The sequence below is a fragment of the Pelodiscus sinensis genome, chromosome 7, assembly GCF_052426305.1.
Source record: "Pelodiscus sinensis isolate ZL-2025 chromosome 7, ASM5242630v1, whole genome shotgun sequence".
NCBI classification, from domain to species: Eukaryota; Metazoa; Chordata; order Testudines; family Trionychidae; genus Pelodiscus; species Pelodiscus sinensis.
In genome coordinates this window covers 27,328,775-27,353,081 of record NC_143058.1, presented here as the reverse complement: position 1 = coordinate 27,353,081, position 24,307 = coordinate 27,328,775, and the positions used below count along the sequence as shown (strand labels likewise).

Sequence of the window (24,307 nt, the reverse complement as noted above, 5' to 3'; positions counted from 1 at the left end):
AAAATTCTGACTATTGTGACTGAAAAGAACATACCAGTTTTTCCAAATGTAGGCAATTAATTCTGCCTAAATTATCCTTGAAGTTTCAGGCACTTTTTACATTTCTGAGAGTGTTACTGTGGAGTTAAAGGCAGCTTACCAAAGAGATGGCATCATTTCAGTAATTAGTCTTCATATTATATTTTTAATAACTGCTTAAGATTAAAATTGAAGAGTCATTACACTCAACAAGGAAGTTTAAAATTTTTAAGAAGTAAGGAATCTTTACTGTGAGCCCTGCATTTAAAAACTAAGTAGTAAAAAAGCACATTCGTATACAGTTTTACATTTTCAATAGAACTAATTGTTATATAAAATATTGTATCCAAAGGAAAAAAGTGTCCACGGATAAGAGTTAAAGGCAATATTTCATTCAATTTTACAATTAAAGCACAATGATAGTTTCAGACCATGGTTATTTTACTACTTACTTCAGGGATGGGGAACCTACAGATGTGTTCTGCGAGCTCTGCCTAGCAGGGGGAAGAAAGCAACACTGTGGACTTCAATTCCCCCTCCATCTCTGGCTGGGGAAGGACAGCAAAGGGAAGCTCTGTCCCTTCAGTCACTTAAAGGCTCCAACCGTCGCTCCCAGTGGCCAGGAATCATGGCCAATGGAAGCAGCAGGGGGCGGTACCCGAAAGGGCAGCATAGAACTAACTACCTGTGCCCGCCCAGGAGCTGCACTAGGTAGGCTCCCTAGTCCCTAGCCTGCTACTGTGCCCTATCTCCCACCCAGACCCCACAGCCCTATCCCGTTCCTGCATCCTACCTCCTGCCCAGACCTTGCACCCCCAGACTCCTCTCACCTTCTCCCACCAGACTCCTATCCCAAATCTGTTGCCTGGCAGCTCTCTCCCACACACTGAAACTCTCATTTTGTCCCCATCTCAGACCCCCGGGGGGCAGGAGAGGAAACTCCACAAAATCCATGAGCTCTAGGCCCCCAAAAGAGCTTAAATGACTCTGTGGAGAAGCTCTGAGCCTCAGCTGGAGCTTGAGGGTAATGAGATGAGTGTTTGTTTCTGCTTCTCAGATGCACCACATCTGAGAGGGGTTTTTCCCTTCTCACTTGACAGCGAGGTCAATGCTGTTTTTGTTTGTTTGCTTCTTGTTCCCCCCGACTCTGTGGGTGAGTGGCCCCCAACCCAAAAGAGGTTCCCCATGCCAGACTTACAGCATGTTTCTGCCAGCATTCTCTTAAAACAGGCCTCTTCTTTTTGTGCACTACAACTTCCTGCATGTCTTCAAGAGATGGATGCTGACCAATTTCCTCTTCAAATGGCAACATGTATTCATCCACTGGCCCTATATTGTAATAATAAAATAAGTTGTGTTTCAGACAACTGGCATACCACAAATTTAATAAGTATGTCAAAACACTGTACAGTCATTAACTCATATAATGCCAAAGTGCCAATATTGTGTATCAGAGTAATTGTGTTCTTTAAAAAAAATCTCTACCATTCCACTCATGAAATTATATTAACAGTAATCAAGCTGAAGGCAAGGGAAACTAGATTGTAAAAAAATAACCAGGAAAAAAGAACAGCAACAACTAAGACTTAGAATAAAGCAAGGTCCAAAAACAGGCTGCAATGTCATCTCTAAGTCCACCATCAAAATTCAGATCCCACACTATGAGCAAAGCGCTTCTAGTGTGAATGCAGCTTCAAGAATCTATTTTAGTCTATACTCTCCCCTCTCAGAACAAAAGAAGAGCATTCTTACCAGTGTAACTACATTGACCCTACAGGGTTTTTGCAGCACAACTATATTGGTCAGAATCATGTTTTCATATACCTAACTTAGGTATATCACAAACTTTAAAAAAAAAAAAAATAGTATGGCAGCACTTGAAAGACCAACAAAACATGTAGATGGTATCATGAGCTTTTGTGGGCACAGCCCACTTCTTCAGACAAGTTTACAATTGGTAGCCTCCTATAGTTAGGGTTGACCATTTTAAGATATGGTTGCCAGATGGCTTCAACAAAAATACCAGACACACTTGACATTACATTACAATCTACATCACCTCTTATTTAGGAAATACTGGGCATTTATATTTTCTCAATTTGTTTCCCGAACAGAAAGCTCAAAACTGGACACCTGGCAAACTTATTTTAAGACCATGTTTTCCGTTTATTAAAAAAATGCTAGGAAATAAATTTAGATTCAATTCTGAAATGAAGTTATACTATACTATTGAAACTTACTTTTCAAAAATTTCAAAATTCATCTTCCTCTGAAAAGTCTGGGTTTGCAAATATCTGCTTTGAAATAAACTTGCTGGGTACTTTTCCAGAAAATAAAGAAGTGCCTCTACCTCAAAGCTTTTACAACATATATGGATACACAAATTATTAGAGATAAGGAGGAATTAAAACTTAAATAATTGGTGCTTCCTTAATTACTCCTTAATCAAAAGCTGAAAAAAATTGCATGCAAGTCCAGGAATTCTCTCTGTTACACATGAAAATTACACTATACCTTTACCAAAGTTTACATGCAAGAAACTTGACTTCACTCCTATTGTGAACAAAACAGAAGCAGTGGCAATTCTGAGGGCAATTCTTTTTAAGTTTCTCTGAAGAAAATTGTATACACCAGCGTTCATTGAGAAACAAGCTTTCAATTATGGAAAAACAACAGAAGATTACATTTAATCCTGGATATTTTTCTTTTCAGAAGCTACTTGTTGCACCATATCTACTCAGAAGAAAAAACAGTGAAGGGGCAAGAGCCAGCACGCAAATGTGTGCAGAGGAACAGAAGGGTTTAGGAGAGAAAAATAATTTAGAATTTGTACACAATGGACTGTGGAAGACAAGAGGTAGTGGGGGAATGTGTAAGCACCGGGAAACAGGAAGCAAGAGTGAGGGGGAAAATGGGGTGTTAAACAGCTTTGCAGCTGTACACCCCAGATTAACTGTCCAGCATGATCTGGCTGCTTTATACTGCTGCAAAGGGCCATTAAGCAGCCAAAGAGTAAAGCAATTTAAGATGGATACTATCAATATTATTAGAAATATCACATGACAGATTATCTTTGAATTTCTTGTTTCGTGTAAGCTTGAAAAAAAGAAACAAGGAAATTCAGACCAAAAGATGTGTTAAATGGATTTATTAAGATTGAAATACATATGAGGTTACAATTAGGTTAATACATATTACAGGAACGTTACAAAGAACAACAGTTTAAGCATGGTAAATTCAGATCTTAAATGGAAATGCACACACACAGCAGAGAAAGAGACAACTTGCTTCTTCATCCCCTTCCCCCTCCCTTTCCACTCCCCACTGATTCAAGGCTTTAAGTACTAAAGTATCAACTATGTATTTTTATAAAAGTAAACATTTTGCTTACCATCTGATGCAGTACATCGGGATGCCAGTTCCCACAGGACTAATCCCATAGCATACATATCTATCCTCAGAAATGCATCCCTTTGGAAGTTTATCGCACCTTCTAATACCTCTGGAGCCATGTACCTTCGCGTACCAACCTTTTAAAGATATTCAAGCATAAAGTGTTACTGCACTAATTTCTTTCAAGACGACAAAAAAGACTGACTTTACTTTACAGTTTTTCTCCAAAATGTAAAAACAATTATAGTCACCATCTTTCTTTCTGATTAAATCCGGGAAGGTGCGGCATCCCCTCAACTCCCTTAGATTTGACAGGTGGAAGATGTTCAATACCTTGATAGTTTGACCTACTAAAATGATTTCCAGAATTCATGGAAGTCTGCATGTATGTTTAAAAATAACTACTTTTTTTCTTCATCAAGCCTGGCCTTTCCCTATCCTCCCCTAAATCTTATTTTCTTCCTGGTTGATGGAAGATGATAATTCCCTCTGCTATTAATCTCAAAAGTGTCACTCAGATTCCTTTAAGTCAGTCGAAGGCAACTGACACTGAAGAAAGGAAGATCTTCAGATAGGATTCTATTTGTTGGCCATTTTCAATTATGAGATTGAAATATATCAATCTGATTTACTCAATTAGACCTAAAATTTAAAAAAACGCATTTCTTCTATTTAAAATTCATTGTAGTACAGAGGGTCAAGACAACGTAAGCCCTTTCCACAATCTTTTGTTGTAAGTTTTAATTGGCTGACCTTGTGAGAGCCTTACGTACTAGGGATGTAAAATCCCATTTAATTAACCAGCACTGTTTAACTGATTAAACAGGGACAAGCAGGAGTGGCAGTGGCAGTCAGCAGGCTCACGCTGGGCAGAAGTGTCAGCAGGAGAGAGATGCAAGCTCCCAGCCTGCCTGGGCTGGGAGCCAGCAGCCCTTCCTCCCCTCCCCCTGCATGCTGTCACTTCTGCCACACGCAAGCCTGCTGACTCCCAGCCCATAAACCCTCACAGGTTGGGACCAGCAGCCCTGCAGTGCTGGAGAGGCCACTCCACTCATGGCGGGCTGCAGGCTGCTCCTTGGTAACCAGCTAACCACTTACCCCATCACATCCCCATTACCTATAAAACAGGACATTTCTGTTACTGTATCATACATTTTGAACACCCTTATCTAATTAAATTTCAAAATTTTCAGTTAACATTTGATGCATCAATGGCCAGAACCCTACCAGTTTTAGGTGAAACTAGAAAAACAAAAAGCAGGCACATACATGAAGCTTCTGCCATCTGTTTAGCAAAGACAAAGCATCTAGTACTTCTACCTATCAATGGTTCATGGCATCCATTAATGCCTTCCACTCTCCTTGATGCAGGAGGGAAAATGAGGGATCTTCACATAGGGTTCAAGTAAAAAGGGGCATATAAAGCCTCTGGCATGGCAAGGGAATGCAGGACCTTGGAACAGAGAACACATACTCTGGTGGGAGGAGACAGGAAGAATGGGCAGGGGTCACTGAATTGAGGAGGATGGGTAAGTAGCACACAGAAGTAAAAAAGTGGGGTGCTGGAAGATTGCAAAGAGTACCTCATCTGTGCAATAAGCTCTGCGTACAGATGTAACCAAGTGAGAGAGAGGGAGAGTTCTCTCTCTCTCTCTCTCTCTCTTATATATCTAACAGCCATTTGTTCAAGAACTTCTCCTGAATGGTAATAGCTAGATCACCAAAGTTGGTATGCAGCTTTCCCTTCTCCTAACTTAAAGCAAGGTTAGGTTTGGGTTGCGCCAGGACAACTAGGAGTGCCAGGAAAGGGACTGTTTTCCATAACATGAAACAGGAGGCTCTAGGCTGTTTGGAGGGACGTGATACTCACAGTGGCCAGTGAGCTCGCAGGGTAAAACTATCCTGCAGAGTGTCCATTGAGGGCAGCTATACCACCAGGGGCATGGCCAGCAGGGCTGGGGTTCCATCTTGCCTGCCAGCAAACTAGGGAAGTAGTCCCTCTGCCTCAAACCCTTTCCCAACTCTCCTGGACCTTGGCCACAATGCCAGAGGGGCACTTTGCTATGGAAGAAAAGAGCCCTTGGTGGCCAGGGAAAGAGGGAAACTGGGAAGGAGAAAAAAAGGGCCCCTGGCAGCCGGGGGGAGAGAACAAGTCCCTGGTGGCTCAGGGAAGCATGGGAGAGAGAAAAGGCTCATGCTGGATGGGACTCTCCTGCCCCTCCTCACCCCCCTCAACACAATATTCTCCCACACAAATCTCCACCCCCTGCCTCCTGCACTGTCCTCTCTCCCCCCGCCCCAGCCCCCCAATCCCGAAGGCCCTATCCTGACTCCTACATTCACTACACCACCAGTTCTCTGCCCTGAAGGACCTGGGCAATGTCAGGTAAGTCTTGTAGTTTAAATGTATGCATTGTTTGTAATTATTTTACATAAATCAATTTACCTGTCCATGTGTGTCACCTGCAGACTTTCCAGCCTCAAACTTTAAAGCTAGACCAAAATCAGCAATACAAGCTGTAAGGTTGTTTTTCAACAGTACATTCTTGCTTTTGATGTCCCTTCAAGTTAAGCAGAAAGAGAAAAAATTACCGAAAGATAACATAAAAAATGTGTAAGAATAAAAGTATTAATGGCACAAAAAGCACTTTGCAAATGCATCGTAATTTGAAAACATAATGTTTAAGTTTCTGAGTATGTTTAAATAACATTAAAGGGATGACAACAAAAGTTAAGAGACAGAATGTTAAATGTAACTGTCCATCCTTAAAATGATCCTGTGTAAATATTTTTAAAATGGTGCTAAATTAAAGAAGTCACTACAGTAGAGCATATCCTTTAACTATGAATTTTTTGTCTTCGTAGTTTAAGAAAATCTTATTTGTAAAATAAATAAATCTGATGTGAAAGTATCAGCATACACAGAATAAAAATGGCTAGAACCCTACTAATTTCAGAGGAAACTACAAAACCAAAAAGGAACACACACATGAAGCTGCTACCATCTGTTTAGCAAAGCCACAGCTTCTAGCACCTCTGTCTATGGTTTCTTTCACTTTGAAGCACAGCGACATTTTAAAAACCCAGTCTTCCAGCCACATGAACCAATAAAAAGGAGAACCTCTTGAGCAGAAATAAGGGCATCCCAATAAGCAAAAGCAAATACTTGTTCTACAAAATGGCCTTCTATCTTCCACTCAGATTGCAGAAGGTTCTTCCCAGAAATCATGACCTTCTCATTTTATTGAGAAGCAGGCCTTGAGAATTACAAAAAGAAGAAAAATGAGATAATTGGCACAGGTCTCAGAGGTTTTTTTAGAAGGCCACCATGTAACAGGCAACTAATGCCAAGATAAATCTACCTGCAACGTGTGGTAGAGAGAAAAGCTTTTCTTTTAAATTACAACCGCCACATCATCAATACTTACATTTTAAGGATGTTAAGGACTAGTCGACTATCTGATAATCAAATGCTTATCGGAGAGTCGAGTCAACTAGTTGATCCCATCCTATCCCCCTCCCCCCCTCACCTGTATCAGATAGAATCAGCGAAGGGGGAGAGAGATGTGGTACTTGAAAGCAGCAGCGCCACACAGAGCGCATACTGAGCTTCATGTGGTGCTGCCACTTTGAAATGCTGAGGCAGTGTTTCAAAGGGGGCAGTGCCACACAGCTGATCCACAGCAGTGCCGCATGGAGCCTGGGATCAGCTGGGTTCCCAAGTTCCAGCACGGTATTTCAAATCATGCAGAGCTGACCCCAGGTTCTGGAGAAATGCCGCACAGAGCCCGGGTTCAGCTAGGGACTCCCCAGCTGACCCCGGGCTCCGCGGGACATTTCAAAGCAGCAGCACAGCATGGAACCTGGGGTCAGTGGGGTCCTCCGCTGACCCAAGGCTCCAAGCTGGCATTTCTGCTTTGAAATGCACAAGAGCCCCCATTGGGGACTCTTGTACATTTCAAAGCTGACACACCCACTTGCAGCCCAGGGTCAGCCCATTGGCCCCAAGCTGCACACTGAGTTCTGCATTCTTCCTTTGAAATGTACAAGAGGACTCTTGTTGGGGCTCTTGTACTTTCAAAGGAGGAATGCAGAAGTGCCTACTGACTAGTTTGATGGAATTTCCATCAACTACTTGACTAGTAAATTACTCGATATTTAACATCCTTATTACATTTCAAAGAAAAGGAACTAGAAGGCATCCCTGATGTGCTCCAATATGAATAGGAAAAATGTTTTACTACATTCTTTCTTTAGTTCCTCCCCCAGTCATATTGCTCTGGTGTAGAACCTCCTAAATACACAACAGTCTTATATTGGTATCTGCTCCTCTTCATTTAACCCTAAGTTTGTCTCAATTAGTAGACTCAAATACTACTATTAGACAATGGACAAAAGTCAGATATCAAAAATATTAATACACAAAAACCAGTAGGAGAACATTTTAACTTACCTGGGCACTCAATGGATTTAAAAAGTAGCTATTCTTCTACAAAGAAAGTACAAAATCCAACTAGAAAGACACTGAGGAATTGGCCTTCATATGCAAATCTTATACTATCTCTAGTGGCTTGAAAAAAGGCATGAACTGGATGGGGCATTATAAAACCTGCTTTCCTTACAATCAACACCCAACTGATACCGAAAGGTAAGTTTGGAACACTTTCAGCTCAGTCAATTAGCCTCATTAGCACTGGCACTAAAATTGGCAGGTAATTGCCCCCCCCCCCCCCTTATTTTTCTGTTATAAATTGAAAGGGTCCTTCCTTTCCTCTCCACTTTGCTCATCTGAGGAAGTAGGTTTTGCCCATGAAAGCTCATGATTATTTTTATATATAAAGTCTCTAATGCGCTAAAGGACTACTTGTTACAGACTAACATGGCTACCCCTCTGGGACTTCTGATCTTAATGATTTTTAAGAATTCTGTGTTACTAGTTAATACATGGTAAATTGTTAAAACTGGAAGAACTATGGATCTTGTTTAATTTGTTTGGCCTTTCAATTGGAGTTGGATTCTGGACAATGCTCTGAGGCTTCTTTTCTTTCTGTTAGTGACACACACAAGGTGAAAGTTTCAAACCAGAACTTTTATCTGTTTTTACAGATCTGTTTCACTTGCCTAGCATGGATCCTAAAGATTCCCCAGAGAAAGTGTATAAGCCCGCGTGAATGCCTTCTACTCTCCTTTCCAGTGTCAGTAAATACTGTATTAATATTTTCAAAGAGAGCATGACTATTCCTAGTTGACTCAGATTTGTTTAGAATCTTAAAGCTGTGCATATTTTTTATGCTTTTACTTAATGGCCATGTCTTTGATTTATTTATATAGCTATTTGCAGTAGGTCCCATTTTAGTGTGTTCACTAGCTTGAGTTGTTAGAAAGATGATAATGCATGTACGCTAAGGGTCGTGTTTATTTAATATGAAAATCAAATAAAATTAACACCTTAAGCAGTGCTCCTTATTAATTACCCCTTGGTTTAATGTATTGTCATCCATACCCATGGACTGCTTAAACTACATAAATTTAGGTTTTTGTTTGTACTGGGACACACTGCATATCCACATACAACCTCAATACTGGTGATTCACATAAAAAATGTCAACCAGCCCAAAAAAAAATTCAACTCCCCCCCCCCAAAAAAAAGGTTCCCCACCACAAGACATTACTTATTTAAGTATGTCCAGAACAAGTGTACTGGGAGCATAACATCATACAAAAGGTGCATGAAACCACTTTCACTTCATATATAAATTTGTCTTCACCTCCCATCTCATACCAGTCACATGTTCATACTATGTGTTGAAATTTCTAGACCAATCTCCCTTCTCTGCATGCTACTCACACAAAGGTCATGTCTACGCTAATCAGAATATCACCACTGCTGCAATTAATCTTCTGGAGTTCAATTTAGTGAGTCTAGTTAAGAACCACTAAACTGAACTCAGCGGGTGGCCCCACCAGCGGTCAGCATTCCCATTTGCATGAAGAGTAAGAGGAAATCCAGAGCTAGGATACAGTAACTGCAAACATTAGCTCCAGTGACTGCAAACATTAGAAAAAAAATTAAATTCACAGGTTAATCATTTCACAAATATTGGGCCCTAATCCTGCAAAGCCATACACACATGCTTAGCTTTATGCACTTTGAGTAGTCCCATTGAGATGTAAGTAAAACTAAGTAGTTGTATAAACTTTGGCCCTTTTATCATTTCTGTTACTATAGTGCCTACGAGGCCTAGTCATGGGACAAAATACCAACTGGTATTGTCACGTTTCACAAAAAGCCCCATTTCCAAATTCTTGATTAAATAAATAGGATAGTATGGGCAGTCATTCCAATTGCTAAATAGGCACTTGATCTTTATGAGAGCTCACTATTTTCTATAACAATTTTTTTTTTTTGCGAACCAAAGTTCTGTAAATCAATCAATCTACAGGTCAGACTTGGAGCTAACACGTACACAATGGAGATTTTAAACAATTGGTGATGAATATTTTCAGCAGTCCACCTGCAAACTGTACAAGGATAATGGCTGTTCAAAATTTAAGTCATGAACTCAAGTTAGGGAAAAAAAAGCTTCTGATCTCAAAATACATCTCAAAGCAGACAAAGAAATAAAGAAAAATGCAAAGGTAGTTAATATAACTAAAGGAGGAATATTAAGGTTTTAAAATTCTGCACTAATTCTGTTCTATTCTAACCTCAAGCACAGGGATCTGAGTTACTTCTATGTACGCTTAACTTCACTTTAACTAAAGTTTTTATTTGGGTATAATTATAAAAATTGAACCTACAGACAATACTAACACTTATATTTGCTTCTAGAATTGCTGGAAGGTGGATTAATTAGGAATGGAAAGCAGAGTCAGCATGCCTCTGACAGTTACATGGAATTTCCTAACTGTTTTTCAACGTAACTAAGAACTTAAGTATGTACCTAACGTTTGTTCGGGTGAACAGACCCAGTGAAATTTGACTTCAAACAAGTTCAGGGCTACTCCCATAAAGAACTCAGATGGTGGTTTTAGGCTTTGATCCTCACATAAGTCCATGACAAAACTCACATCAGACTTCAGTGTTATTAGAAAAAGGCTTAAATGCTTTTTGAATTCCACATATATGCATAACCTCAAATATAGGGATGTGAGAAGGCACTATAGATGTGAACAGGTAACTGGTTAGCCAGCAGCCTCCCATTCTCCCAGAGGGCTGGCAGCCGCTCTTCTGGCCAAGCCCCCCACCCATGGGATTCTGCTTAATCGGCTAACTGGTTAAATGTTACATTTCTTGATTGAACATGATTTTACATCGCTAATAGACACTATAATAAAACAAAGTAGTACTGAAATATTTGCATTCTGTATCCTCAGCCTGTATATACAGTGTAGTCATCTGGACATGACTATATGAAATATCTGGAGATCTGCTTTATATGCAGTTTACTGGGTCTCACATTCAGAGTAGTTGTAGTAGTAGTTCACTTTACATTTTATAACCATCATTTTATAATCAGACACATTCATCTATAGTTTAAACAACTGCATTTCAAAATAGTAAAAATAAAGTTATCTAGAACAGATTTTTCTTGAAAGTACAAAGTTGCAATGCTATTTCACTTATTTATCTGATTTTAAATGTTTTAGAGATTATAAAATATTCACAGCTATATTGTCATTATATCTTTACACAAAGATTAAACTATAGTTTAATACAGGAGATAATACACAATATCTGAAATATAGTATACCTATGGGATATAGCAGGTTTATGTCCATCTTTCAGACCTGGTATATCCTCATGAAGGTAAGCCAAACCTCTAGCCATAGTTTCAGCAATATGACACAGCTCATTCCATGAAACCACATTTGCCTTGAGAAAGTCAGTTAATGAACCCTATACAGCAGAGGGAAAAAAATTAAGTATTATTTTCCCTTAACAGATATTTTAAATGGTCAAGTGTAAAAAAATGTATCACATACACAATTACATATACAATAGAACTTCCAAGTTCCAAACTGGCCAGTCAACCACATGCTTCACTTGGAACGAGTAGTACGTAATCAGGCAGCAGCAGAGACAAAAAAATAGGTACAGTACCGTGTTAAACAGAAACTACTAAAAATAAAAGGAAACTGTTTTTATGCTTATTTCATTTAAATTAAGATAGAAAAATGCTGCATTTAACCTTTTCACTGTAAATTTTCAAAGTTGTATTAAATCAACGTTCAGTTGTAAACTTTTGAAATAACCGTGGTGTTTTGTTCAGTTACAAACAACCTCATTCCCTGTGGCTACGTCTACACTGGCCCCTTTTCCGAAAGGGGCATGCTAATTTTAAACTTCGTAATAGGGAAAGCCGCGGGGGATTTAAATATCCCCCGCGGGATTTAAATAAAGATGTCCGCCGCTTTTTTCCGGCTTGTAGAAAAGCCGAAAAAGAGTGTCTAAACTGGCCCAATCCTCCGGAATAAAGCCCTATGCAAAGCCTCGGGGAAAGCCGGCGGCGGGACAGCCCAGGCGCGCCTGGGCTGCCCGAGCCCCTCCGCGGCTTTGCTCCGCGGCTTCCTGGTCTGCAGACCAGGGAGACGCAGAGCAGCTTTTCTCGCCCCGGAGTACACGGGCGGCGGGACCACAAGGTCCCGCAGTCCGTGTCCTCCGGGGCGAGAAAAGCCACGTTCGTAACTGCGGATCTGACATAAGTCGGATCCACGTAAGTCGGGGACTGCCTGTACACATTTAGAAAAATGTTATCACTTCCAATTCAACTGGTCATCTCTCAACACAGAATGTATCTATACTTACATGATATATCTATAGTTCACACAATAACTAAACAATTTAATAAAATTAAAGAGACGTCTGATTTGCCACCAACCCTCATTTATTTCAGGATTAAATAAATGGGGAGTCAAATGTGAATATTTTAAACAAAAAAGACTAGACACAAAGGAAGACAGTTTATGGTAGATATTAAGAAACCATTCCGCAAAAGAACAAAGAGAAAATTAGATATCTAGTCAAACACACTGTTGGAGATAAATGCTGCGATTTCTTTTCTTTCAAAACAGGATTGATCAGTTTTTCTGGGCTAAAAGTCAAGAGTTTTGTGGCTCCACCTCAGCCATGTTTAACTATGTATGTACTTTTATGTAGACATTGCTCTGGTATTCAGAGCCTTTATTTTGGAGTTAAGGGAAGTATGAGAGAAATTATTTCTTTATCTTTTCTTGTATTACGGACTACCACTCTAGTCAACTATAAACAATTAAAATATTTCCAGATACTACTCTTACTGCTGAATCCCCTATGACAACTTCTTGGGGTTTAAATATCATTTTTTTAAATTCAGGTAAGAGTCAGTCTCTCTCACTTATTGCTGTGGGTAAAAACTCACACAAAAAAAGGGAAATGCATCAGTATATTAGGTGCTGTCAGCCTTTCAGCCTTACATCTTCTCAGTTTTTTTCTTGCAAGCAACTCCAACATAGAGGCAGGAGGACAGGTAATTGAATGGATATGAGCAATACATCTCAAAGAGCAACAGTTATGAAAGGTAGGTAACCATTTTTTCTTCAAGTGCTTGTTCATGTTGATTCCATTCTAAGTGACTCACAAGCAGTACCCATGAAGATGGGCATGGATTTCATAGTCGTTTGGCTTGCAGCACTGCTCTGACAGTCAGTCAATTCGCAGTGGCGATGCCTCAGTGAGAGGCTAAATTCCCTCTCTGTGCAGGAGGTATCTACTTCTGGTGACAACAGCTGCCAAACACACATGTTGAGAACACTACTAACACCTGCCTCTGGATATCGGCAATTTGAATAGGGGGTCCAGCGCTGGGGGCCCTTACCATAACAGAGAATGTATAGGGATAGAGGGTGAATGGAGCTGGTGGTTCAGTAACTAGCACCTCAACCTAAGTGAAGGGTGGGCCTGCAGGTCAGATCCGGCCTGCCACAATCCAGCTGGAACCTCGGGCATTCTCCCTGTCTGAGCAGTGTGGGGAGCTGAGGTAAAGCGCTTGGCTGCTGGGGCCAAGATGTGTGTCTTTAACACAGCATCCCCCTTGGATGGGGGCAATGGAAAACAGGCCAATGGGAACTGCAAGGGCAATGTCTGCTGACACATGTAGCACAGGGAGACCTGCTGCTTCCCTCCCTCCAATGCACTGCACAGACACACACTCTCGCCCCAGCAGCCAGCCACTTTGAGTGGCATGCAGGGCTGCAGGAGCCAGGGAGTCTGCTTGAGGGTCCCAACAGATTGCCAGGCAGGGGGCCACCTACAGAAAGTGCCTCCTGGCAGAGTCTGCAACTGGTCTCCCATCCCATCCCCAGGTCAAAACCTCCTCCTGCACCCAAACCATCTGCACCTCCTCCTGCACTCCTCTCCCAGGTGGGAATTCCCTCCTGCATCCAATCTCTCTGCCAGACCCCACATCCCCCCCTGCACCACAAACTCTTACCCCAAGCTCCCTTCTGCACCCCACCTCTGTCCCAGACTATGGATGCTAAATTTAGATTAATCGAATAGTCAATGGAAATCCCATCGACTATTGGATTAATTAGTCGATAAGGCACCTCTGTCTTTGAACTGCAGGTCTCTTGCTACAATTCAAAATCTGAAGACCCGCTGGGACTCTTGTACATAAAAAAAAAAAAGCAGATTCGCAGCAGAACCAGTGTGAGCAGAGACTGCTTCATTCCCTGCTTGAGCCTTTTCCCGCTCTGCCTTTACCTCCCCTGCCCCCCGCAGAGACAGTGCTGGGGGTAACCGACTTTTAAGCCAGCTCCCCACAGCACCGGCTCCTGCTTCCCTGATAGAAGCAGCAAGGGGGAGGGGAAGCAACAAGTCGCATCACTAATCAACTAGTCACTTCCATCCCTATCACAGACCCCGCACCATTTCTGTTCAGATGACAGAAGAGTGCAGCCCATGACCACTCTCCAAATTCTTCAAGTGGGCCCTACATCAAAAATTATTGCCCACACCTGTCCTACGTGATCCACTTTGAGTTCCACATAATATGCATAAATAAATTTAATAGGTAGGTATCAAAAATGTGAGGTAGCTGCCTTGTTTTAAACTCTGCAGTAACCAAAGCAAAATCTAGTATCAAAAGCTACATTTAAACTAATGGTTGTCTGCTCTAGGACTGAAGTGTGCTATCTGTCAATCTATAAATACTGACTATGACACAAGATAAACCAATTTTCACATTTACATTATGTAGAATCTTTATACAGTGAGTAATTATTTTTACAAAACTGATACCAGGAAATAACCTTCCTAACGTCACATAGGTCAAAGCAAAACACTTTCTTTTCCTTTGGCTCAGGGGCTGGGCAAAATATGGCTGGCGGGCTGGATAAGGATCGTGACCCAGTGGGGAGTCTCAGGCAGGGAGCCTGCCTGCCTTCACCCCTGTACACGTCTCAGAAAAGCATCTGTGCAGTCATTTGTTTGAATGGCTGCAAGCCTGAGAGGTGGTAGGAGAGGCTTCACGTGCTGCCTCTACCTCCAGCACAACCCCAACTGGTTGGCAATCGTAGAATATAACACTGATAAAACTATATTTGTGTGTTGTTTGGGGAAAAACAAACAAAAACAAACAAACAGTATCTTCCTCTGGCAAGGATCAATAATAATGTCCTTTTCCAGGTCCTCTACTAGGACAAAAACTGTTTTGTTTTTGTTTGTTTTGGATGGTAGAGGGGAGGAAGGTGGCAAGAGGAGAACAACAATCTCTGAAGCTACAAAAACAGAGGAAACTTTGGTGGGTACATGAAATTACTTTCCATTTTTTAAAAAAAATTAGATGGAATTCCAAATGACAGCCTCTCTTTCTTTAAGCTTGTCAATAGACTATAGGATTTTAATAAAATTATAATGCAACTAAATAGATAAAAATAACAAATGTTATTCACTGTCAAATCTGACCATACCTTTTCATGAAATGCTGTAATTAACCATAAATCTACATCAATGCTGGTGCCTCGTTTCTCTGCACCAATGAACTGTAAGATATTTTCATGCTTCATTCCAGGCAAGCTGTAAATTTCATACTCATTTTGCCATGACTGTTTGTCCTTAAACACAGACAAATGTTAAGTTAGTACACTTACTATTTCTGATAAAAATTCTCATCTATTGGTCACAAGTTTGCTGCTGTAATTCATTGTGCATAGTTAACTGACCTTCTAAAATAAGAAGAGATTAAAATCTGTTTTGACCTGTTACAGATTTGAGTCAAATGGAAAGGCAGACACACTCCAAAACATTGATATTGACAGATTGGATTACATGTTATAATCGTTTGCTTACCTGAATTTTAGATAATTTAAAGCTTGCACTATACAATTCCAGCAAAACAAGAAAATGTGTATAAAATTACAGGAAAAATCTCTATGTACCTATTTAAAGTTCCAAGGAAACTATGTATCTGGTAGTCTCCGATGGAAATCTGTCTATTGCAACAATATTGTACAGTGTGGCGCCAACCTAAATCTCCATAGATACCTAGCACTGGAATAGCAGAGAAAGTAGAGGTCAGGTCTGAGGCACTGTCAGCTTAGTGAAGTGTTTGCATATTGCCCACAAAATACAACACTTGGTTCTTGTCAATGCTAACAATATTAACCACACAAACATTGAAAAACATCTAAAAAATTATGTTCAAAAGAATAGGAACAAGTTTTTGGTTCATTTTTTTTTCATTGAGTTAAAGCTCCAGGTGTACAAAATTTTATTTTCAAGTGAGAAATTGCTACTAGAGAAAGATGATCCCTATAAGTGTGTTTTTATCAGCAATTAAATATGGATCTTCCCATTATAAAATAGAAGTACAGCTCACCCCTTATTAACCAGGGAACTGGTTTTATGTACTGTAACACTCAGATTAATGTAATTAAATGTGCTTTTAGATCCTTACAGTGAATCTGTATTTAACTGGACTCCAAAGCTGCAAGGCTAAATACAGCTGATGGTTAAACATTTCCTGTACAGGTTGAACCTTTCTAGTCCAGCACTCTCTAGTCTGGCAACAACTGTGGACCAGCAAGATTTTAGTTAGTAAAAGGTCCACTGATCATGGACATGGCCAAGTTTCCCACAGTCCCATGAAGTTTGTTTACAGCCACCAATCCTGACTCTCATTGTTCTGAGCTGTTATTTAGCTAATTCACCCCAAAATGTCTTCTACTAGCCCAGTAAGCAGTGGAAGTGTTGGTAATTCTGCTAGACAATATGACCTCCCAGGATTTGGCAAATTCTCTGGTTCAATACCAGGCAGGCTGCAAGGGTGCTGGAGTAGAGAGGTTCAACCTGTACTGCAGTATACTTCACTTAATGGAGACATACCTACCTCAAACAGCCACTTTACTGGGATCTCTTTCTGGATGTATTTTAACAATTGCCATTCATTGTGACTGCCACTTAATTCAGACAAGATTAGCAAAAATTATTCGTAAGAGACAAACATTTTTTCCGTACCCAACAGTATTACTAAAACCAGTGGGAGAATGAACAGCAAGTATAATGGGACTAGTAGAGTGCTTAAAATTATTCATGCTGAAGAGTTTGCAGGAATGGAATATCTGTCTTTTGAGTTAAAAATTAAGAAACTCAAATTTCCTCAATGTTGATTTAGAGCAGAGCTACTCAACACGTGGCCCACGCTCTGTTTGTTTGCGGCCCACGGTGTAGCTTGGGTTTACACAGGGCTCAGCACGCGCCCTGCGGGTGAGAGCCAAAACAAAAAACTAATCAATATAATGATCTTCTGTTGATATGCATTTTAGTAGTTAAATTCCTGGACCGTCATTGCTCATTAAAAGTGCTGTCATGTGTGGGGAAATCGGGTAAATATTGCATTTTATTAATATCAGCAGAACTGGCTTAAATGGGGCATGCACGTTGTGTAATCTTTCCTTAATCTTTGTTTTCATGCCCATCAGTGAAAAAGAAGCTATTTGCATCTATTTGAATATATATGCAACCACACTTAAGTTATGGCTCTCAGCATGTGCTGGTGAGTATCATTGTGACCCCCGGGGCTTCCAAAGTTGAGAAGTCCTGATTTAGAGCATGTATTTTGCATTTAACAACTTATTTTTACTTCAACTAAAAGATATGTGGTCATCTGGCCCTGTTATTTTATATTACCATAGGACGATAAGAACTTTTACATACCTGGATTGGGAATATTTTGACAGCAACATACTCATTTAGTAACTGTGCTTTCCATACACAACCAAATCTTCCTCTAGCTTTGATCTCTAACAACTGCAGAGGCTTCAGACCCATCAAGGGTGAAGGTGGTGGCAGGCTAGGGTCCTGAAAACAGATAAAAGTATCACTGAATTTTAGCTATTCTTTGTGAGATGAAGGACTACAAAATTAGGAATATAAAGAATTATACTGAAAACCATGTGTTTTTTGGAAGGATTTGAGAACAATCTTTGACGCTTCTTTACAGGAAGGGAACTGAAGTCTGTCAGATATACTGAGAATTAATACACAAATAAAAACCTAACAATTTCTAATATTTATTCTTCTGAGATATCAAGGCAGAGCAAAAACAGAAGAGAATGAAAAATCAAGTTTTAATTCTGATAGACTGTCAAGCAGGGATGTAAAATTTTTAAAAATCACTAATGGCGTAATCAACTGAAATTCAATTGGTTACACAGTTTAATGCTTTGCAAGCCGCTGGCCCAGCAGGCTCCCAGACCCATGGGCTCTCCATGGTGGCTAGGAATTTAACTGAAAGTTATCCAGTAAGTCAATGCTTATTGGTTAATTGGTTAAACTGTTATGTCCCCAATGTCAATTATTTTTACAATAGCAGTGAACAAGTTCAGCAGAGAACATGTGTGTTTATGTAAACATGCTAGGGATGTCAGAGGCAGCAGCACGGGGGGAGGAGAGGTGGTTCTGTGGGACATGGTGCACATGGGGAGCAGGCTTCAAAGCTGACTCCTCATGCATGCCAGCTCCCATATGCCTCCCCATGCTGCTGCTTCTCAGAGGTAGCAGCATGGGTAGGAGGACCTGCATGTAACCATGCATGTTAACTCATTGGTTAACTACAAAAACAGTTATACTTTCACATCCTTAGTGTGCGTGTACAATGCAAAATGACAAAACGTATTTATATCACCAATTATAGGATGACTGAAGAATACTGACTGAATATTTTTCTTGCCTGCTTACCCTATATAGTCTACATACCCATAAAGCAGACCAAGGTTTGATAACCATACCATTTCTCTCTCTCTCTCTCAAAGGTAGCAAAAAGTTGCAGAAAGTTTTATGTTTAGAAAAGAGGCAATGTCTCACGTCACACACAAGTTTATTTTTTTCCCAAATGAACAAACAGTACTAGTGAGCTCCAAAGGGACTCCAAACCAGTCCTTTCAAAATACAACTGAAGCGGAGAGGCAGAACTCTAAGAAGAGAATGAGACAGTGTCTATGGAATCAGCAAATTACTCTGAACAACTGCAATTTCTGGGAAACGTTATTACAGTTACTGTAAATTGTTCAAGTCCTTACATATTTTATTATATATGTATTCAATTTACATGTACCTTCTTCAACTGAAATACAGGTTGAACCTCTCTGGTCCAGGACACATTGATCCTATAACACCTAACTGGCTATTGTCTGGGAGCCCAGCAAGTGGCAGCTATCCACTGGGGCCAGGAGTGTAGCTCAGCCAGCCTTGCAGCCCTGGGACGGGAGCACAGACATAGGTGGCCACGAGCAGGGCATTAGCTAGAAGGAGAGCCAGCATTCCTAGGAGAGCCCTGACCTCTCATGGTCCAGCAAAGTCCTTTGTCCGGGACCCATCAGATCCCAAGGGTGCTGGACCAGGGATACAGCCCCCGAGGCTCACGGCCCTCCTTGCTGTTTCAGTGAGCATTTGGAGGTTTGGGGTTTGTTTTGTTTTGGGGTTTTTTGGGCTTCTCACTTGTGTATAGCCCCCAACTGATTTTTCTGTGGGTCAGTGGTAATGGCAAGCGCTTTGGGATATTTGTTTTTATTTTTCTTCCCAATATACTGTGTTTATGTAAATCATAATCCTTTTCTGAAAATAATCTAATTCTTCAGGCCAAGGACAGTTTTCTGTAGTCAAATTTGGGGGCTATTCTTAACTGTACACATATACCATTCACTGTAAAGTTTCATAGAATACTAGGACTGGAAGGGACCTCGAGAGGTCATAGAGTCCAGTCCCCTGCCAGGACCAAATACTGTCTAGACCATCCCTGACAGACATTTATTTAACCTACTCTTAAATATCTCCACAGATGGTGAATCCACAACCTCCCTGGGCAATTTATTCCAGTGTTTAACTACCCTGACAGTTAGGAACTTTTTCCTAATGTCCAACCTAAACCTCCCTTGCTGCAGTTTAAGCCCATTGCTTCTTGTTCTATCCTCAGAGGCCAATATGAACAAGTTTTCTCCTCCTCCTCATGACACCCTTTTAGATACCTGAAAACGGCTATCATGTCCCCCCTCAGTCTTCTCTTTTCTAAACTAAACAAACCCAATTCTTTCAGCCTTCCTTCATAGATCATGTTCTCTAGACCTTGAATCATTCTTGCTGCTCTTCTCTGGACCCTCTCCAATTTCTCCACATCTTTCTTGAAATGCGGTGCCCAGAACTGGACACAATACTCCAACTGAGGCCTAACCAGAGCAGAGTAGAGAGGAAGAATGACTTCTCATGTCTTGCTCACAACACACCTGTTAATGCATCCCAGAATCATGTTTGCTTTTTTTGCAACAGCATCACACTGCTGAGTATAACCCCTAGATTCCTTTCTGCCGTACTTCTTCCTAGACAGTCGCTTCTCATTCTGTATGTGTGAAACTGGAACTGATTGTTCCTTCCTAAGTGGAGCACTTTACATTTGTCTTTATTAAACTTCATCCTGTTTACCTCAGACCATTTCTCCAATTTGTCCAAATCATTTTGAATTATGACCCTATCCTCCAGAGCAGTCACAACCCGTCCCAGCTTGGTATCATCTGCAAACTTAATAAGCATACTTTCTTTGCCAATATCTAAATCGTTGATGAAGATATTGAACAGAGCCAGTCCCAAAACAGACCCCTGCAGAACCGCACTAGTTATACCTTTCCAGCAGGATTGTGAACCATTAATAACTACTCTCTGAGTACGGCTATCCAGCCAGTTATGCACCTGTGTCTGACAGTATTGATTATTAATTTTAGTTTCCCCCTCCCCCTGCCCAACTGATCATATAGATAAGTTTCAATACTCTAAATACTGATGGAGAGAAGGAGTTTGTATCTGTTTTTAAGGAACACATTTGATTCCTAATGCATATTACTGCACTCCTGGGTAAGAAATATGTTCATTTACATGTTTGGACATTACAATGAAGGATGATTAAAAAATACCCTTAGATAGATGTTACAACTACAACTGTAGTTTCAGATTCGGAAAATATGGATCTTTAAATCTGATCACTCTGAGAATAAATACAAATGTTTTTGCCTCCATTTTAAATACTTTTGAGCAGAATTTAAAAATAATCAAATCTACTCTTCACAGAAGAAAACTACATAAGAACAGAGTTCAGTTAGCCACTTTAATACATCACTAGGTCCTAGTTTAAACAAAACGTATTTTTCAATTCATTTCATACAAGTATTGTACAATATATTTATTGTGAAAGTATGACTTACCAACTTGAGCATTTTTTTTTTACATGACTGCGCTAAAAAAACAAAACTATGTAAAAGTCTACAAGTCTACTCAGTCCTAATTCTTGTTCGGCCAATCACTAAGACAAACAAATTTGTTTACATTTAAAGGAGATAATACTGCTTTACACTTGTTTAAATGAAACAATACTATTTCTTTTATCTATCTTGCACAGTACAGATACTAGTAATGAAAGTAATAGAAAATGAGCACTGTACACTTTGCTCTGTGTCTGGGGTGAGCAAAATATGGCCCACCAAGTCACCAGATCCAGCCCATGGGAGCCTCTCCCAGGCTCTCTCACTGCCCTGCCTTGCACTGCTCAGAGCAGCAATCCGAACTCTGCAAGCCAAGTAGGATGGGGAGGAGAGACTTTGCATGCTGACACCACCCTCAGCAAAACTTGTAGCTCCTATTGGCCAGTTTCCAGCCAATGGGAGCCGCCTGTTTGAAGGACAGGTAATGTGCAAAACACCCCTTCCCCTTCTGGGCTCACAGTGTTCAGAGCCACATATGGGCCCTACAGCTGGTGCAGGGTCCATATAAGGCAGAGACCCTGACTGAGGAATCAGCTGGGAGATGCCCAGATAAGTGCCTCCCAGCTAGAGCCTGCCTCTAGCACCCCAGCCCCTCCTTCACCTCTACCCTATGTAAACCAGACCTTCTGCACACCTGCTCCTACACCTATACCCCCTCCCAGATTCTGCACCCTCACCTTCACTGCTCTTCCAGGTCACAACCCCCTCCCAGACTCTGCAACTCCTCCCCCCCGCATCCCAATTCCCTACCCCAAGCTTCTTTCTGCACCCAATCTCTATTCCAGATCTCACATTAGTATCATGGAAGAGTGCAGTCCTTGATCACTTTCCAAACTCTTGGAATGGCCCTTCATCAAAAACTATTGACTGCCTCATTCTGTGTTATTGGAATCAGTACATTTTAAAATACTGAAAAATCCACAAATATTAATAATAAATTTACATTTGTATTATTGTTTAACAGTGCAATTAAAACTGCAATTAATTGTGAGTATTTTATTAATCTCATGGTCAATCATGATCTTTTTTTTAAATCATCTGACAGCCCAAACAAACCTAAATCCCTTTTTCAAAAGCACTTAAAGCATGTAAATATTACTCATGTAAGAATCTGAACCTTTAAACAAACATGGGAATGAGAGATGCTTAAAACAAAAGTAACTTAAAAACATTTTCTAGGTAACATACACAATGAAACAACGTTCCATTGATACATATGCTGACACAAATTAATGTGATTTCACTCCTATAATGGCTTCCATACAACTTCAAAACACTTTTTACAAAAATTCTTTAAAGAAATCATCTCAGTTTTGCTGTTGTAAAAATTAGGGATGTAAATGATTACCAGGTTAACCAGGACTAACGGGGCCAGTGGCAGGAATCTGGACAGGTCAGTGAGCGGGGCCGCAGCGGAACCAGGCAGCAGCCTTGGCAGCTCCAGCTTTGTGCCCTGAGCAGGGGAGACCCAGGGGAGACCCCTGCCTGGCCATGCAGCAGCTGCAGTCCCAACCCCACTGCACCCTGGGTGGGGGCAGGCAGGATCCTTGCTCAGCCTCATGGAACAGCAACTCCAGCCCTAGCCACCCCAGGCCTGTGCCTGGGCAGGGACAGGCATGACCCAAGCTGGGCAGCCCGCTCTACGGGATCACAGTTAATCAGTTAAACATTTTGTTTAACCAGTTAACTCTTTAACCGCTATTATATCCCCAACAGAAGTTAAGGCAGAGGGGGTTAAGGCCATTTTGTTCCAAAATGGGGGCCTAAAATTACTATAAATCCAAATCTTCTTATCAATATAACAGGCTTACCTTAAGTGTTCTGAGCAACCATCTCCCAAATCTTACAGGTATTTAAGACTCTCTGAATTTGCTCAGTACCACCACTGTAGGCGAGGGATGTTCAAAACTTTACATTTACTGAGAGTGATTAAAAACAATTCAAGTGTAATACCTGACTTCCTAACAGACAAAACAATTACATTCTACAAACTTCATGTTTTCATCAAGTACACAGACAGTTGAATGTATTCTCATCACTGTTGGTGAGACACATGAGCCTCTTTAATCCAGAAGTATCAGGAAACAGGCTATCCCAGATTATGTAATTTTCTGGACAATGGGTGTTTGTCATAATGCAGTGTAAACAGTCAATTACTAAATTTTAGTATGTACAAGCCACGTATTGTACATGTACAAATTGTCATAAGATAAATCCTTAATGCAGTGTATTGAAACTATTACTGGGAGTGGGAGTGCAGAATTAATGAGGAAGGGAGGATGCAGGAGGGCACTGGGAACGCAGGGTCTTGGAGGGAGAAAGGATGCATGAGTGAAATAGGGTTGCAGGATCCGGGCACGAGGAGGATGGGGTGGGGCACTTACCTGACATCCTGCTAGGGATGTAAGCGAATAGTTAAGTGGCCAACTACTCGCATTTCTCCCCCTCTTGCTGTCTCTGATACAGAGGCAGCAAGAGGAATGGGAGAGCAAGAGCCTGCGCTAGCAGGAGCTGACTTAAAAGCCAGTTACCCAGAACTGTCTCCGTGATGCTGCCTACTCCTACCCCTGCACTGCTGCCTCTCTCAGAGGCAACAGCACGGGGAAGGGAGGCAGGGGGAGACTGCCACAAAGGCTGGTCACAGGCAGAGGCTGCTCCACATTCCATAGCAGCAGCCGCCCCTGTCCACAGGATGCAGAGCAGCCTCTTTCTGTGTCGAGACTGGGCCTGCCGTGGGCAGAGGCTGCTTCACAGCAGCAACCTCCCCTGGTCTCCATCCCCGTGCTGTTGCCATGAATTCAAGGGGCGGGGGGGGAGAGGCAACATCACAGAGACGGTGATGGGGCAAACTGACTTTAACGCTAGCTCCCCCCAATATCAGCTCCTGCTAAGGTTGCCAGGTGTCTCGTTTTGAACTGGACAGTCCAGTATTTGAGCTCTCTGTTTGGGAAACAAATTGAAAAAAATATAAATGTCCGGTATTTTCTAAATAAGATGTAAAGTAGGTTGTGATGTAATGTCAAGTGTGTCCGGTATTTCTGTTGAAACCATCTAGCAACCCTAGCTCCTGCTGCCCCCCCTTGCTGCCTCGAACATAGTCTTCTCCAGC

At 41.2% G+C, this 24,307-nt stretch overlaps 2 protein-coding genes across 4 annotated transcripts in view; one reads left to right on the top strand and one right to left on the bottom strand.

Moving 5' to 3' along the window:
- The window catches only part of ORC4 (origin recognition complex subunit 4), a 77,363-nt gene extending 66,192 nt beyond the window's left edge, over positions 1 to 11,171 (top strand). Inside the window, exon 17 of the transcript XR_012905160.2 lies at positions 8,518 to 11,171. The gene's annotated coding sequence lies outside the window, so the exon portion shown is untranslated. The remainder of the gene's footprint in view (positions 1 to 8,517) is intronic.
- The window catches only part of ACVR2A (activin A receptor type 2A), a 134,584-nt gene that overhangs the window by 5,645 nt on the left and 104,632 nt on the right, over positions 1 to 24,307 (bottom strand). For all 3 annotated transcript variants that reach the window (XM_006135677.5, XM_075933331.2, XM_075933332.2), the window contains exons 5-10: positions 17,609 to 17,752; positions 15,364 to 15,507; positions 11,166 to 11,311; positions 5,858 to 5,972; positions 3,410 to 3,548; positions 1,217 to 1,347 (exon numbers count right to left, since the gene is read on the bottom strand). In XM_006135677.5, coding sequence (XP_006135739.1) covers positions 1,217 to 1,347; positions 3,410 to 3,548; positions 5,858 to 5,972; positions 11,166 to 11,311; positions 15,364 to 15,507; positions 17,609 to 17,752 — 819 coding nt within the window. The remainder of the gene's footprint in view (positions 1 to 1,216; positions 1,348 to 3,409; positions 3,549 to 5,857; positions 5,973 to 11,165; positions 11,312 to 15,363; positions 15,508 to 17,608; positions 17,753 to 24,307) is intronic.